The sequence below is a fragment of the Macrobrachium rosenbergii genome, chromosome 55 (genome assembly GCF_040412425.1).
Source record: "Macrobrachium rosenbergii isolate ZJJX-2024 chromosome 55, ASM4041242v1, whole genome shotgun sequence".
NCBI lineage: Eukaryota > Metazoa > Arthropoda > Malacostraca > Decapoda > Palaemonidae > Macrobrachium > Macrobrachium rosenbergii.
The window spans coordinates 76,746,646-76,762,662 of record NC_089795.1 but is presented as its reverse complement, the minus strand read 5'-3'; the positions used below and the strand labels follow the sequence as shown (position 1 = coordinate 76,762,662).

At 36.2% G+C, this 16,017-nt stretch overlaps 1 protein-coding gene across 3 annotated transcripts in view; it reads left to right on the top strand.

Moving 5' to 3' along the window:
- LOC136835461 (uncharacterized) overlaps positions 1 to 16,017 on the top strand; it is a 486,122-nt gene that overhangs the window by 289,860 nt on the left and 180,245 nt on the right. For 2 of the 3 annotated variants that reach the window (XM_067099018.1, XM_067099019.1), the window contains exon 1: positions 12,854 to 13,133. The exons of the other annotated variant lie outside the window; for it this stretch is intronic. In XM_067099018.1, coding sequence (XP_066955119.1) covers positions 12,867 to 13,133 — 267 coding nt within the window. In that variant the 5' untranslated portion in view covers positions 12,854 to 12,866. Of the gene's footprint in view, positions 1 to 12,853; positions 13,134 to 16,017 lie in introns of those variants that run through there. 3 annotated transcript variants of the gene reach the window in all.

Genomic DNA, 16,017 nt, shown 5'->3' with positions numbered 1-16,017 from the left:
GTTTAGCTGAATACAAACTTAACAAGAAAAGACTGGATCTAAACCAAATAGAAGCGAAAGAGCTTCCTGTTGAAGAATGAATGGTTACAAATCATGAAAAAGTGTAGCAGGAGGAGAGGGCCAAAAAACTTAACGGTTCAAGGGCGGGCAACATTTACTGTGCAGTGCAGTCGGAGGATTCCCGATACCCTCTGAGTAAACAGCGGAAGCGACCTGAAGGTGTCACAAGGTCGCTTGAGATTTCGAGAGCTCTTCCCTTGAGCTGAACGGAACAGTGGCTAAGACAGTACTTGAGAAAGAGGGAAGGAGAAGCCAGCCTTCATAGGGCTGATAGAAAGAGGATCGAGAGAAGAGGAGAAAGTGGAGACTTTGATCTGATGAATTGCTTCTCTTTCATCCAATGGAGGATGAAGGCAGAAGATCCCGACCATATTTTTTTTTTTTTTGGTTTTTATTATAATTATATTAAACTATTATAAGTATTTGAGAACAGTTATTTCCAGCAAGGATCAGTAAGGTTGACAACAAGGTTTTATTCATTTTATGTCGTACATTTCCCTTGCTTTGTTTCATTGCTAACCAGAAAGACGACGCTTGGAATAGTCATGTAGTTAACATATTTTGACCTTTGGCCACCAAGTCGAAACTATTAAATAACGCACTCACCCAGGGATATACTCATTTGAGACGGTTGCGACATAAAGCTCTTTGTCCCAGGGCTGCCTCAGGGGTTTCTGGTCGTAATAACTGCCAATGATGAGTTGTTTGTGTATTGCAGTTCGTGGTAACAATGATTCAGATAGGGTCGAAGACTGTGATAATTTGCCCTTTTAGTGTGTGTATGCGGTAATGTCGTGGGATGACCAGCCATAAAGAAGGAAAGTGGATTTTAATTATTTAATTATAGATAATCTAGCCGTTTGTCATAGGGGGCTTTTGACAGTAAATGTTGTTGAGTCCTTTGGTTCTTCAGCTCTGAAATTATTCATCATTTTATTCACTCATTTAGTCACATTAATCTTCCATATTTGCAGTCTATTTTAGTACCACCATTTTCTTAGAAAGTACAGAGCGCTAATTGACGAAATAACCCTCCTGATGCAGCGGTATATCAGTAAATCTGAACATTGGAAATAGCTCCCATTTTTATTAAAAATAGTGTTGACAAAATGAAAACGTCTTCTGATTGCCGTTGTAATTAACTGACATTTTCTACCTAGCCATTATGAAAAGCTTTTCCCATTAATGTTTCAAAAACGTTGCAGGTATAGTGATTTTGTCGTTGGCGAAGTGTAAGATCATTTTGCTCATGTCTACTGTACGTGAATGAAAAATGTAAATGTACCCATATACATTATGCACGTAATCACATGCCTAATACAAATTTATATAATATATATATATACATATATACTGTATATATATATATATATATATATATATATATATATATATATATATATATATATATATATATATATATATATATATATATATGTGTGTGTGTGTGTGTTTTTGTGCGTATGCATTAAGCGTAATTTAAAAATGAAAGTCAAGTGTATACCATCTAAAGTTAAATGTATATGAATAAGCATGGAAGGTCATTTTACAGAACATACATAATGTGTGTGTGCATAAAGAATTTGAAAGGTATAGACAGCACAAAGCGGTAGATACAATTTATTTTATACTATTAAATGTTGACAATCTTTCGTATACTCGTATGTATATATATATATATATATATATATATATATATATATATATATATATATATATATATATATACTGTATATATATATATATATACACAGATGTGTGTGTAAAAAATCAGAAAAGTACAAATATCAAAAGTTAAACGTAAACGGTATAATTTTTATGGTAGTTGAAATCTTCAGATCCTTCCAGCATAATCCTGTAAAAAGAGCACCCTTTTGAGAAATCCTTTATATAAATGTTAATCGCTACAACGACCAACCCGATCTTATCTCTGCCTTACTGACCACGTATAAGAGCTCGAGATCACTTTCCCAGACGTTCCTCTTCTATTTTCATTTTTTTTTTATTCCTTCTTTCATTGCCTACTTATCCTGGAATGGGATTTTGGAACAGTTTAAGTTTGTACGATCTCATTATTCTTGAATAAAATGCAAATGAGTTTCCTCTCATTTGCATTTTAGCAGATTCGTTCGTATCATAGCAGTCATTTGTTTTCTAGCCAAGACAGTCTCGTGTAGAACTTTATTATCGTAATCATTATGATGCGAATATTTCATGGCTATTTTGAAGAGGTTTCATTCTGGTATCTGTGGAGCTCAGATCATAATTCACTCTTAGCCACCTGGACCACGAATTCCACTGCTGCCTAAGGCCTACAATACCAAGTATAAAATATGCTCTTTATTATCTGATTTCAGCAACCATTCTCTGGTTTAATTCCCGATTCATATTTATTGGGTTTAGAGCTTTACTTCAAAACTCGCTATGGCATTTCTCGTAGTCTGTTCAGTAGATTATTCAAGTGCTCTCTCTCTCTCTCTCTCTCTCTCTCTCTCTCTCTCTCTCTCTCTCTCTCTCTCTCTCTCTCTCTCTCTCTCTCTCTCGTGTGAGAGTATGATGAGTTGAAAGGGTCCACAGAAGTAATGAAATGAAAGGAAATCGAATTCTGAGGGATAAATAATGTAAAGAATTTACATTTCACTGACCAAAGAAATAAGGCGGATGAAAGCAGAAAGGCAGCTATTTTTGCACATAAATTTTAAGAAATATTATGAATATAGTTTATCTAGTGAACATAACAGCGCTGCCAAAATTAAAATTGGTTTTATGGAAGAACTGGTTCTCATTTTTGTTATGATCACCCGTACCTGAGCATCGTAAAATATTCCTGTGGAGATTGTGCGTTATCGTAACTTTGCAAAAGTTATGGTATTGTATTGTTTACCTCTGCTCTAATGAATTTTACTCATTTTTTCGTATGTTACTTTTTAATTATTTTTATTTACTCATTTATAATTATCTTTATTTGTTTTTATTTTTCTGTCACTTTGGTTATTATTATTTAAAAAGTTTTTGTCAAGCCAAATTATTCCTTCTTTGTTATGCTAAACTAATCATCCAAGTCAAAATTCCACTAAGTATGCCTAATAGAATTTTCATGTCCTATATTCCATTTTCAAGCCCTTTATATGGAACCTTTTTTTTCTAATTTCCCTAGGAACTTCAAACCCTTATGGATAAGTAGAATAAATAAACTTGTCCTCATTACTTGTTTAAACTTTTAACAGAACGAGAATTAGATCAAAGTGGGTTACATGACATGACAACTCAGTATTATACAAGCATGAAAATCAAACCAAAGCTAAAATATTTAAATGACTTCACGTCTTGTTTGATTTGTTTCTGTCATATCGAACACTGTTTTCTGTAATTGCTTCTTCCATTTATGTTTTTGTAGACGATTCAAGGATCTATAAATGAGATAGGTACCTAAAATTTTCGTTTTTTCCTCTACATCCTAGTTCTCCTGTTTTGTTTCACAATAATGAAGCTATGCATTATGTCGTCCCTGTTGTGTTCACATTTCATAAGAAGAGAATTACGCATTTTTACGATCTTTGTATAATTTCTCCTTCTGTGGCACTGAACTCGGACACTGTTTTTTTTTTTTCTCCTGTTTCCCTTCATTGCAAGGTTTAATCGTAAGCAGATCCTCTTGTTAACTACCCTACCTGCTTTTGGGCATCATAATCTCTTACATTCCCATATTTTTTTTCTTTTGTGATATTTTCGCCATTCTTTTATTCCTAGGCTATAGACAAAGACTCTCTTTCACTACAGAAGGATGTGTACCCGTCAAGTGACTCTCCTTGCTTGTACCCAGTTTCAGAATCATTATTCTGTAGATATTTTCTCCTATTTATTCCTCAAATTTGGAATCCATCTCAAAGAATCTCTCTCCAGTTTCGCATAACATTCCAGTTGAAACTGTTCCTTCGAATGTATGCCTTCGTTCATTTCCGTATTCCTTTCCCTTTCTGTCACCATTTTCATTCGAGCTTCGTATACGACAAGCCATCTGGCCATCTAGCGTTTCCCTCTTCCTCGCCATTAAAAAAAAGAGCAACAAAATCCATGGCGCTTTCATCTGCGCCCTCACAGAACTCCAAAAGGGAACGCGCCTGCTGCATGCACTCTTAAAATTCCGGTGCCGGAACACTCACATAGATTTGAAAGGTGTATTACCTATGGTAAAAAGTACTCGTGTTCTTTTATTTGCCCTTGAAAGTGGAATGTTGTGAAGTGCGTCTTTATTAATATTCCCTTTTGACAACATATATCGAGGATGTTGTGCATTAGATATCAAAGTGAAGAAACGGTCAAAGGATGCACGGTACTCTTCAGTGAATGACTTGTTCCACAGAAAAAAATTATACAAACACAGACACACATATATGTATGTGTATATATATGTATATATATATATTAATATATATATACACACATACATATACAATGTATATGACTTGTTCCCAAGAAAAACAAATATATATATACATGTTTATATATACATAAATAAATATATGTATACATATGCATTTAATTGTGAAAAAATGCTACTGAATTATGCAATTGATAATAATAATAATAATAATAATAATAATAATAATAATAATAATAATAATAATAATAATATAATAATAATATACTTTATTTCAACTCAAGTCTATATTCAATATCAGCAGTTAATACTATCAAACTGATATAGAAGTAAGGAAAATAATATATAATTGAGCATGCCCTCACACAAGTAAATTCGAACCCAGTACTATTAAATGCCACGTTATAGAACTCAAAGACACATTCCAGTTCCCGAAAACATTGCTTATATGGCCACCATCCAACGAAGGCAGCTGAAAGTGACAGCTGCGGTGACCCATCAGTCACCAAAAAAGGCAACGAATGTCATAATCATTTTAGCAGAATCTGCTTGAAACAAGGGGATGTTGAGCGGCCACAGTTACCCCCTGTCACATAAGAAAACGCTTATCATTTGATTTCCTCTGTGCTTAATTACAGTCTTTTATGTAAAGGTCACCAGGAGAAAATGCTCTTTGCTGTTAATTAGTCAGCTTAATTATCCTGTCAAGACCATCCGAAAAACTGCATCATCTTGGCGTAATGCTCCAGAAAATTCATGATGTGCCATCAAGTAATTACTTTGCTTCCAGGCAGTAATGAAGGCATATGTTATAAGGGATATCCAGATTTCAGACATATCTCTTGATCCAGATAAAAAAAAAAATGTACCGTTGTCGGTGATGAATGACTAATGTTTTCATTCATCTTGACTCTTTAGGCTCCGCCTTAAGACCTCTGAATTCATCTTGACCAATTATGGTCGTATACTAGGAAGAGAATATTAAATTTTTATAGTTCAGGCTTTATTCTTAAGAAATTCTTAAGCGGGGACGTGTTTATGACTCTTCTCATATATTTGGCGTGTGCTTAGAAGTGTCTTTAAATACATCATATCCCAGAGGACAGCGTGGAATTTCTTGTGTTCTTTAATCAGGTCGTCAAAATTTGTATTTTTAAAAGAGGGGCGTCTCTCTCTCTCTCTCTCTCTCTCTCTCTCTCTCTCTCTCTCTCTCTCTCTCTTAAACTTTTAACATGAACGTTTAATTCTCTTTCTCCTCACAATCACTCTCTTCCAAGACTTGAATCTAAAATTACTCTCTCTCTCTCTCTCTCTCTCTCTCTCTCTCTCTCTCTCTCTCTCTCTCTCTCTCTCTCTCTCTCTCTCTCAACATTGAACGTTTAATTGTCTTTCTACTCCCATTCACTCTTTTCCAAGATTTTAATCTAAAATTAGGGTCTCTCTCTCTCTCTCTCTCTCTCTCTCTCTCTCTCTCTCTCTCTCTCTCTCTCTCTCTCTCTCTGTGATTCAAGATTTAATCTGTAAATAGAGAGCCTACGTCGCTACACAAAAAGATCCTCGTAAAAATTTACAGCCATTGTTATGGTTTGCTTAGGATATTATTTCTTGGAGAGGAAATATAATGATGGCCAGGAATTTTTACCGGGTGATCCATTGTTACGTATCGGAGGTTCCTGACGCCGAAGTGAAAAATGCTTTCACGTTTAGGCAGTTTATGTTGCAATTTGAACGAACGGTATATGTATACATACATATATAGATATATACATATATATATATATATAAATACGATTTTTTCGGACATTTATTAATCAAGTGCTTTTTATTTGCTGGGATATTCTTCAGAAAACATTTAATTTCACGTATCCTAAACTGATAATCTCGAGCTCTCTGTTTGATATTATTGCTGGCATTCAGGCCTGCTCCACATGAATAATATGGTGGTATTAATAATAATATATTTTAAAAGCTTTCTTATTTAAACGGTTATATATATATATATATATATATATATATATATATATATATATATATATATATATATATATATATATATATATATATATATATATATATATATATATATATATATATTTTTAAAGAAGAAAGATTTAAGATATATTATTATTAATACCACTATATTATTCAAGTGGAGCAGGCCTGAATGCCAGCAATAATATCAAACAGAGAGCGCGAGATTATCAGTTTAGGATACATGAAATTAAATGTTTTCTGAAGAGTATCCCAGTAAATAAAAAGCACTTGATTAATAATTAAGTCCCAAAAAATCGTATGTTCTATCATTCAGTTTCGAGAAAAAGAGAGGATGAATGAATGGAACCGGTTTTAGAGCTTTTATTCAATTAACTATTGGTAGAAGTGAAACCTATATTATTTTGGACAGCTGTAACGAAGAAAAATAAGGAATCTAATCAACAGTGTTTTATTAATCTTTAAATAGATTTTTTAAAGAAACTTTATCTTGGTGGCTAATGACGTTTATTGTACTGCTGTTTACAGCAGACTTCATGAATTTTGATACACAGCCCAGCAAACAAAGAAGACATATGGCAACTTCACAGTGTTGTTACTCAGAATTGTTACTTAATTAACATCACTTTGGTATTTGGTAAACGTGCCGTTTGCCCAGTTTTTGCGTGTTTAGCCACTCGGCTTCACAGACAGCATTGCTAACAACTTTCCTGCTACATTTTGGAGTCGCAGTGATTTGTACTAAAACTTTTGAAGCCAGTTGTTGCTATGCCTTCTAATATGACTGATATAAGAGGGGGTTGAGACGACAAGTACCCGCTCTAGGTACGTTACGTACTGTCCAGAAACTCCGAGCGAGGTACCAAGGTACCATTCTGCATGCTTGTACAGTTTATGGGTGAGTGGCTGGCCCAGGGCTGGGAGAGTGCAAGTCTAAACGGCTTATTATGTAGGAGGGTTCTGCGAGTTTTCGCATTCGCTTTGATGTGGAGTTTTAAAATTCTTGCTAACGAGTGTATATAGTCTTCGTTGGAGAGAGTATGACCATAGATTAATTATAATAATTAATGAGCAATCGCCTGGAAATATTAACATATTTAATATAACAGCCATTCAACATAAGACTGCATTTTTTAAACATCGTAAAGTTTTAAAGCAATCCTCCGTTGACTGAAGTCCCCAAAAGGTTAGAGCAATCAAAGTAATTAGGAATTTGTGAACAGTCACTGGATTTTTTCTCATTAGTGCATATTGTTATATGTCAGTTACAATGAAGCAATTATCGTAAATGATTACACATGCAAAAATGCATGGTTTCAAATAACACTGTTGTTTCGCTTAAGTAGCCCGGCTGTTGAAATGGTTCAATTTACAATATCCTGCTAAGTTGGAAAGTAACTGTGCATGAAATCGGAGAGTAGTTATATATAGCTTTGGCAAAACATACACATGGAGGAAAAAATAAGATTCGTCATTTGAAACGAGTGACCAGGTTCAGTCCCAAAAAACGCGATGGTTCCGATAGAGCAACAATCGCCACTATAGGATCAGAGCAAGGGATTAGAACCTGCGTTCCCGGGGAATGGATTAGAGCGAATGATTAGGATCTGAGGTATCGCTTGAGTGTGAAATGATAATCCCGGAGGAGGCCAAGGCCTTCGATTCCTCCTCCCCTCCTCCCTGGACTGTGCATTTAGGACTTCGAATGGAGCTGACAGCCGTCGGATTTTCTCCTGGGGCCAAGGGTACTAATTTGTGGGTGTCTGTTATTTACTCTAGAGGAAGGTCTGTCTGGTTTGTCCCGTCATCTGGATTTGTACTTGTCTGTTAATTCGGTCGAGGCTGTTATTTTGCTTTAATTTGTTGACACTCCGTCGTTCTTATCTCGTCTCATCTGTTTTGTTCCCTTTTTTAAAACTTACCTGTAATTTTACCTGAAAGAAGGACAGCAGCATCACGACACATAATGAGAGAAATACGTTGGTCTGTAAATAAATAAAACCTAAGGGTTTCAACGAAACGATTGATATCAGACGCTATGGGTCTGAACTGAAAGATCTCCCGGGTACGGATATCGGTTGCGTGTAAGTGCGCAAGGAGGCCGTAATTACCACAGGTTCAATATTTGGGGAAGAGTCGAGGATTTCTCCATAGCTTTTTTTAGCGTCTGTACGTAATTACGCTGACACGAGAAACATTCGAGACCTCACGATGTCCATCGGAATGTCTTCACTTCTGTAGAGCATATAATTGCATGCACGCACATACGTAGGTACAAAAATATACTTACATATATACATATATATATGTATGCGTATGTGTGTATGTGTGTGTGTGTATGTTTGTGTTTGTGCGCAATTTTCTGTGCTTAGAAGTTGAGACATCCCGATGGATATTCTCAAGATTTTATATAATTATATATATTATTGTATAGTGTGTTATATATAAATTATATATATATATATATATATATATATATATATATATATATATATATATATATATATATATATATATTGTGTATATGTCGGCATGAATGTGTGTGTTTGTGTGTTAAACATGGAAATAGTTTGCTGATATATCTGCAACTGCCTTACATGAAAATTAATTTGGAAAGCGTCTCGTGTCACGTTCGGTGTTAATGCCTTCATTAACTATTTTAATGACCTCGGGGAATGACTTGGTTGAAAGGTGAGAAAGAGAAAGAGAACGCGCAGGCGGTGTAATTTCAGTCATTCGGATAGCATCTTCATATCAAGGAACGTAATGACGTCCCCAGTGGGGTTTTTTTAATGAAGAGAGTTTTTTCCGATGAAAACTTCTTCATATTCGAATGCGGTTACTTTTACCGTGCCCTCTGCAGATGGAGAAAGCTGTGAGGACTGCGTTTTGTTATTATCTTTTATCTTATTTGATCAACTAGCAATTATTTCTGAATCTGGTAAATCCTGAGGTCGGTCGATGGGTCGTGTTTGCTGAAGATAATGCGATGGCGTAGCTTAGCGCGGACAGCAATTATGGTGGGAATGAAGAGGAGATATGGGCGATGCGCCTTGCTAATGGGATAACACCTTGCATACGCATAAGTCAACTCAAGGGCCTTGTGATGTATTGTTTGAAAGTGGAGGGTCCTGATGCTGTGGAGGGAATTTGTAAAGAATTATTTATGAGGTGCCTAGATAGATCGGGTGGAGTGAGGTTGAAGATACTAGCTAATAGATAGCTCATTTGTCACTGTCTCGCAATAATATTTGTTTATTCGTAAGACAATCGAACTCAGTATTTGCTAAATTGGTTATATTCGTCTTTTTGTTTTGATTTTAGGTTTTGTTAAATGGTTATATATATATATACATATATATATATATATATATATATATATATATATATATATATATATATATATATATATATTACATAATGTATAATGTGTATTATATATTATATATTATAATATATATACATACATACACATACATACATACATAGAAGGAATTATCATCGTGATTTCCCTGTCTGTACACCAAGGAACTTAAGCAAGTGATTTTTACCCTTGACCTTATGCAAGAGGCCAAGTTGCCAAGAACAAAACTTTTCATTACACAGTGGTTTCATTTATTATTAAAACCATTATTTTTCTTGCTACACGAGAATGGGAAAGTTTCCGGGTATATACATATTTTCAAGTTCATAAAAAAAAACTTATTTTTCGTATTATTATAAATGTCACTGCAATAGTTTTCCGATGTAGCTTACAGGAGACAAACGAAGACCAGCAAGATCTTTCTGATGAAAGTAAATGATGCTCTTCTTCTTCTCTCTCTCTCTCTCTCTCTCTCTCTCTCTCTCTCTCTCTCTCTCTCTCTCTCTCTCTCTCTCTCTCTCTCCTGAATTTCTTAGCAAAGATAACTAGTGATAGCTTGAGAGAGTAGTTTGGAGTTTTGATTTCATTATGGAAAGTTGTGTATTTTTAGAAATGATCTGCTTTTGCTGAAACAAAGACAAAAGATAAATTCCAAATCTTTGTAACCTGGCCAATTTTCTCACAGACAAGCACAACACACACGCAAAGAAACACGCACACACGCACACACACGTACAGATAACCATTAGTGATAAGAACAACTGCTCACACAATACAAGAAAAACACCAGATACCAGTCATTGTTGGGGCTGCTGATTTTTTGTTTTGTTTTTTTATTTTAGGTGGAATCGCAACCCTCCAGGGTCACCGATGCACGGTAATTTGCGGCGGTAATAAGTGCAGGGGCAAAATGATTAAAGGTTTTTTTCTATTTCCTTTTTTTCTGTCACCTGCTGGAAGTCGCTCGTCTGGAAAAGGACAAAGAAAACCGAGGTGCGGACGTCCATTCGAAGCCTGTTTTGTCTTTATTAAAGATTATGTGAAGGGACATCACCGATAACAGTCTACTTTATTTATTTTTCATAGATCCATTGCCTTAATGAATGCTGCTACTTAATTATTTAAATGACGAATTAACTAAGGATTTACTCAACGGTATTTAAAGGGATGATGACGTCCATCGTCATCACCTCTTAGCTAGTTCAGGGTTTGTTTTCAAGCTGACATACCCATCGCTTTTGTCGGAGGGAAGGAGGAAGGATCTGATTCCGGACACTGGTTTGTATCGTATGAAACAAAATTTTACCAGATGATTTTGATTCATTCGCCCCGTAGGGGGTTAGTGCCGTCAGTGCACCTCATGCGGTGCACTGTAGGCATAAGTTAAGGTTCTTTGCAGAGTTCCTTCGGCCCATAGTTGCAACAACCCCTTTCATTCCTCTTACTGTACCTTCGTTCATATTTTCTTTCTTCCATCTGACATTCCACCCTCCCCTAACAATTTTTTAATAGTGCAGCTGCGAGGTTTTCCTCATGTTACACCCTTCAAACCCCTTTACTGTCAGTTTCCGTTTCAGTGCTGAATGACCTCATAGGTCCCAGCGCTTGGCCTTTGTCCTAAATTCTATATTCTGTTCTATTCTATTTGATTCATTCATAAGAAGATCAACCCAATTTTGTAAAAGTGTAAAATATTTCCTTGGCTGGAAACTTTATGGAAGATCCAAAGAGCTTTCCAGTGGGAGTGATATGTTCAGGACATTCATGAGATGACAAAATGATCAACCTCACGTTTACTTGCAACTGACCCTCGCCTTGGCCCATGTTGTAAGCCTCTTCCGCAGTCAGGTGGAATGCCAAAAATTAACTGTCTTGGTGCTGTAAGACGGAAATTTATATATAGATACGATTATGGATAGGCTGCGGAAAATCTTAAATTATATTCTGTAATTGGTGAAATTATAAGGTGAGGTAAATATACCACTGCTGAGAAGTAGTAAATGCTTCTATTGCCTAACTACCAAGTGACCAGTCTGAACTATCAGGGTTCGTGTTCCAGCAAAATTTGCCTTGATTGTAATATTAATGTATAGCAAGCAAATTGCACTATATTGCAGTTTTGCAATCATATCTGTGATCAATACTGCACTGTATCCAATTTGAAAGAAAAATCAATTTTGAATGATGTCCATAAACTAATAAGGGAATAAAACCTCGTTTGTGATCAAGCACACTCGTTTCTGACTTATCTCTTATTAGTGTAGATAATGTTCTTTTATTGCTTTTTCTGGATTTATTTGTCATGATATAATGCTGGTTTTGGTGTTATTTCAAAGCCGAATAATTGTACTGTATTGGAGTATCTTTATAAATGAAAAACAACTGAGTTATAATGTCAGTATAACGCATTGAATTTGGCCGAGAACTCAAATTGCTTTTCGTAAATAAACCTTTGAGAAACGTAATGGATTATTATAACTTCGATTTAAGCAGTGAAACAGTACGAGGATTTAAGCAGTGAAACAGTGCGATCAATTTTCATTCCACTGATGTACATATTATTGCTATTTATGACTGAAATTTCATATAAAATATGAAAGGAAAAATAAGGAAAATCAGGCAAACCTGTCAGTGATTTTCTATTTTGAATTGGTTTCATGATAATTCCCTTTGAACACTCCTTACTTTCGTGGGATATGAAAGTAAACGTCTCTAGTACGCTCTAAAGTCACCCCAATTCTACCCAACATCGAAATTATTTTGGTTAGTTTTTTCATACATACGACGTCTATTGACATCATCGGAGTCGCAGCGACGACATTTTCGTGAAGGCAAATGATGTCATCAGAATCTCAAAGGGTAATACCTCAGATACTTTTGCCAAAAGAAAAATAAATGAAAATAAAAGTTTAACTGCAGAACACTGAGGAGGTTATTAACGCTGGGTCTGTCTTGTTTCTCCAACGTTGTGTCCTTTTTGTTCCAAGGCGAGGAACCTCTCGGACTTGAAGTGGTGTTGTAAGTTGAAGACGGTTAGTTTTGCGACAGTACTCAATCATAGCCTGTAGTATGTCAGTAGAACTTGTTGTGTGGTCTGGTGTGTTTTACTGGTCGCTGAAGCCGCAGAGAGGTTTACTGAACTCCAAACCACAGGGGAAAGGTAGTTACACTAGAGTGGTCCCCCTGCAGAATCTTAGCAAAGCTGGAATGTATGGGATTTTAGATACAACCCAGTCGGGTGATCAGCTTCGCCCCATTTTAGTGAAATATAAATGGTGGCGGTTCGTGTTAGCAAAGAAAGTACGCGACACACTTTACGATCGGCTGAACTTGAAGGTGGGTAAATTGCGGAGGAGAGAGTAGAAGAGTAGAGGTTAAATAATGTCAACGTGAAGTTATTCGTAGTAATCAGGGGAAGAGGGCTGAGGAGTGAAAATACTTAGAAATGACAAAATGGAATGGAATGTAAAAAGTAGTAGAGATACCCGGAACCAAATGTACGCTCGTTAATCAGAATTTAAACAAGATTGGGAGTTGGTGGCATGAAGGTATTTTCGCACCTGAGATTTAGAAGCGAAAGTTCATACGAGAGTAAAATTGATTTTAAAATACCTCATACCCCTTCCTTATTTCTCTTTCCCCCAGATACTTCAGAATTGTACGCTCTAAGCAACCTATCGTCCTCCTTATGAAAGTTCGATTACCTTAGCTCATTGCACTAAACAAGAGCAAAAATAGTTATCAGCAGTTCACTAACTATCATTTCCTTCGAACCCACATGACGATGTTCCCGAAAACTGAAAGCGTTGACAGCAAATGAACGCAGTAATTTAATTACTTTTCCGAAATAATTTGGTGATGGCTACTGTGTCATGCACAGACACTTTTTATCCGACAACCAGGAGCCATTATTTTTTGTTCTCCACGAGGTCAGGTAATGAACGAAGGTAGAATGTAATTAATGGGAATGGCATAGGAATGACCTTTCACGGTTCATTATTCAGTTAAAACTTATACAAAAAACAGACTCAAAGAGTGACCTTCGTTTCCTATAAGCTGAGCACAATTTACTGTGCTTCTGTTCTATTCGCGTAACCTCTGTTGAGTGAACAAGACTTAATTGCGTATCACGCGCCCAACTACTGAAAAGCTATATATTCAGGCACCTTCAGGCCTCCCCTCCCCCCCAAAAAAAAAAGTTTCTATGGAACCTTGTCCTTCTGGTAATTTTTAGTACTGTGTAACAACAGCCCCTCAGAATTACACTGTACCTTGTTGTGTTGGTTGTAGCTTCTGTATAGCAAAGTTGACGTTTATCACGTAACTTATTTCAGTCAGTAGGGTTGTTAACTGGAGAACCCTTGTTATGATTACTTATCTCAGTATTCCGTTCAACCTTGACGTTGTTGGCATTTTAATGTTCTGGTGCGCATTAATGTACAAATAAACAAACTTCCGTAATGCGCAGTCAGAGGTTTGGAATATTAGTTTTTTTCACGTATCCCTGTAAGAGACAGAGAAATGAACGAACAGTCAATAGTTGAATGAAGATTTAACTATAAAGAGGATTTGTTTTCTCCTCACATCACATGTGCTAAATGGTTTGCATATTTCATTGTTTTAGAAGGACAAACAGTTCAACTTGCCCATTGTATTACTGCTTATTTTATGCGTTATTTTAATAAATTTTATTTTCTCTTATATATTTTTGTTTATGCATATTAAGCTTATAGGTAGTCAGCAGAAACATTCGACGCGTACTTAACGGTTACTCTCGTATAACATGTTAAAGTAGCATATTCTCATTAAAATTTTCAAGTTGAATACATTTTCCGGAAACGCAAACGGTATTCAAAACTACAATTAGGAAGGTCTAGGCTAAGTAATGTAAGATATGTTAATTAGACAAGAGTGGGTTGGCGTAGGCAAGATAGTTTGGTAAGCTACACAGTGTGTCCTTGTCCTATCTTGTGCATTAACCATGCCACCTCCACCGCTCCCCCTCCCCTGGAAGAGAGAGAGAGAGAGAGAGAGAGAGAGAGAGAGAGAGAGAGAGAGACTTGATAAGGCAGTCATTGCATTCAACTCCAGCGTCCGTGTTCTCTATCTGCAATTACTATGGCCACTCATGTGGCAAACATCCGCCGGTACCTTTTAAATGGTGAAGCACAGCAACTCACATTCTAGTAGCCTGTGATAATAAGCAGTGAACGGGGACTATTTAATATTCAGCTTATGATAGTCGAGACTTTCGTATGAGGTACAAGATAAAATTGCACGTCAGCACCGTCCAAGATTAAAATCTGAGGCGTTTCTCATCCTTCCTTCATTAGCATGTGAAAGGAAAGAAATGAAGAGGTATTTGTTTCCAAATGCTCAGAAAATACTAAATCGGTCACTGTAAATCATTTCAATTAGTGTCCAATTTCTTCACATATAACTCCAGTTTTCGCGCAGTATTGCAAGAATTATCTAACAAGAAAACTAAAGCTGAAATACGAAGTCAATTAACAGTTAGAATTAGCATCAAAACACTTTCTCCTTATGACAATGCTTAAATCCTCAAATGCCTCAGGGAAATCATGAATAATCGTTGAGGCTGAACGTGAGATAACGTAATCAGTCGTAAACAGTAATCAAGCAAATTTTATCAGGCTGAAGTTTGTTGGAATCCCCAACTGTCACTGACCTCCAATCATTCAATAAAAAACAGTATCTGATAATACTAAATAAAATGAAGATTGGTACCTGTTCCACGCACCGGGCTTGAGGCGATGTCTATCACTTAATTCCATTACCTTTTGTCATCGAGAGAGAGAGAGAGAGAGAGAGAGAGAGAGAGAGAGAGAGAGAGAGAGAGAGAGAGAGAGCGAGAGCGAGAGAATATCTATCTATACTGCAGAAATGGTTCTTTGTTTCGCCTTTTTCAAAGACACCGTCTCATACTTACAGAATCCAATAACAATGGGCACTTGAGAATTGAGTAATACACGCGCTCACATCTACTGTATATCTGTCTCTCTATCTGTTTATCTATCTTCTTGTCTTTCTATCATGATGATACGAGCGGCACACACACACACATACACCTATATACATGTGTATATATATACACACACACACACACCAGTGTCCAGGACGTTCGCCTCTAAAGTTAAAGCTCTTAGAGTTCGATTCGATTCCCCTGTGAGTAATAAGGTCATTCCGTATAATACTTGCC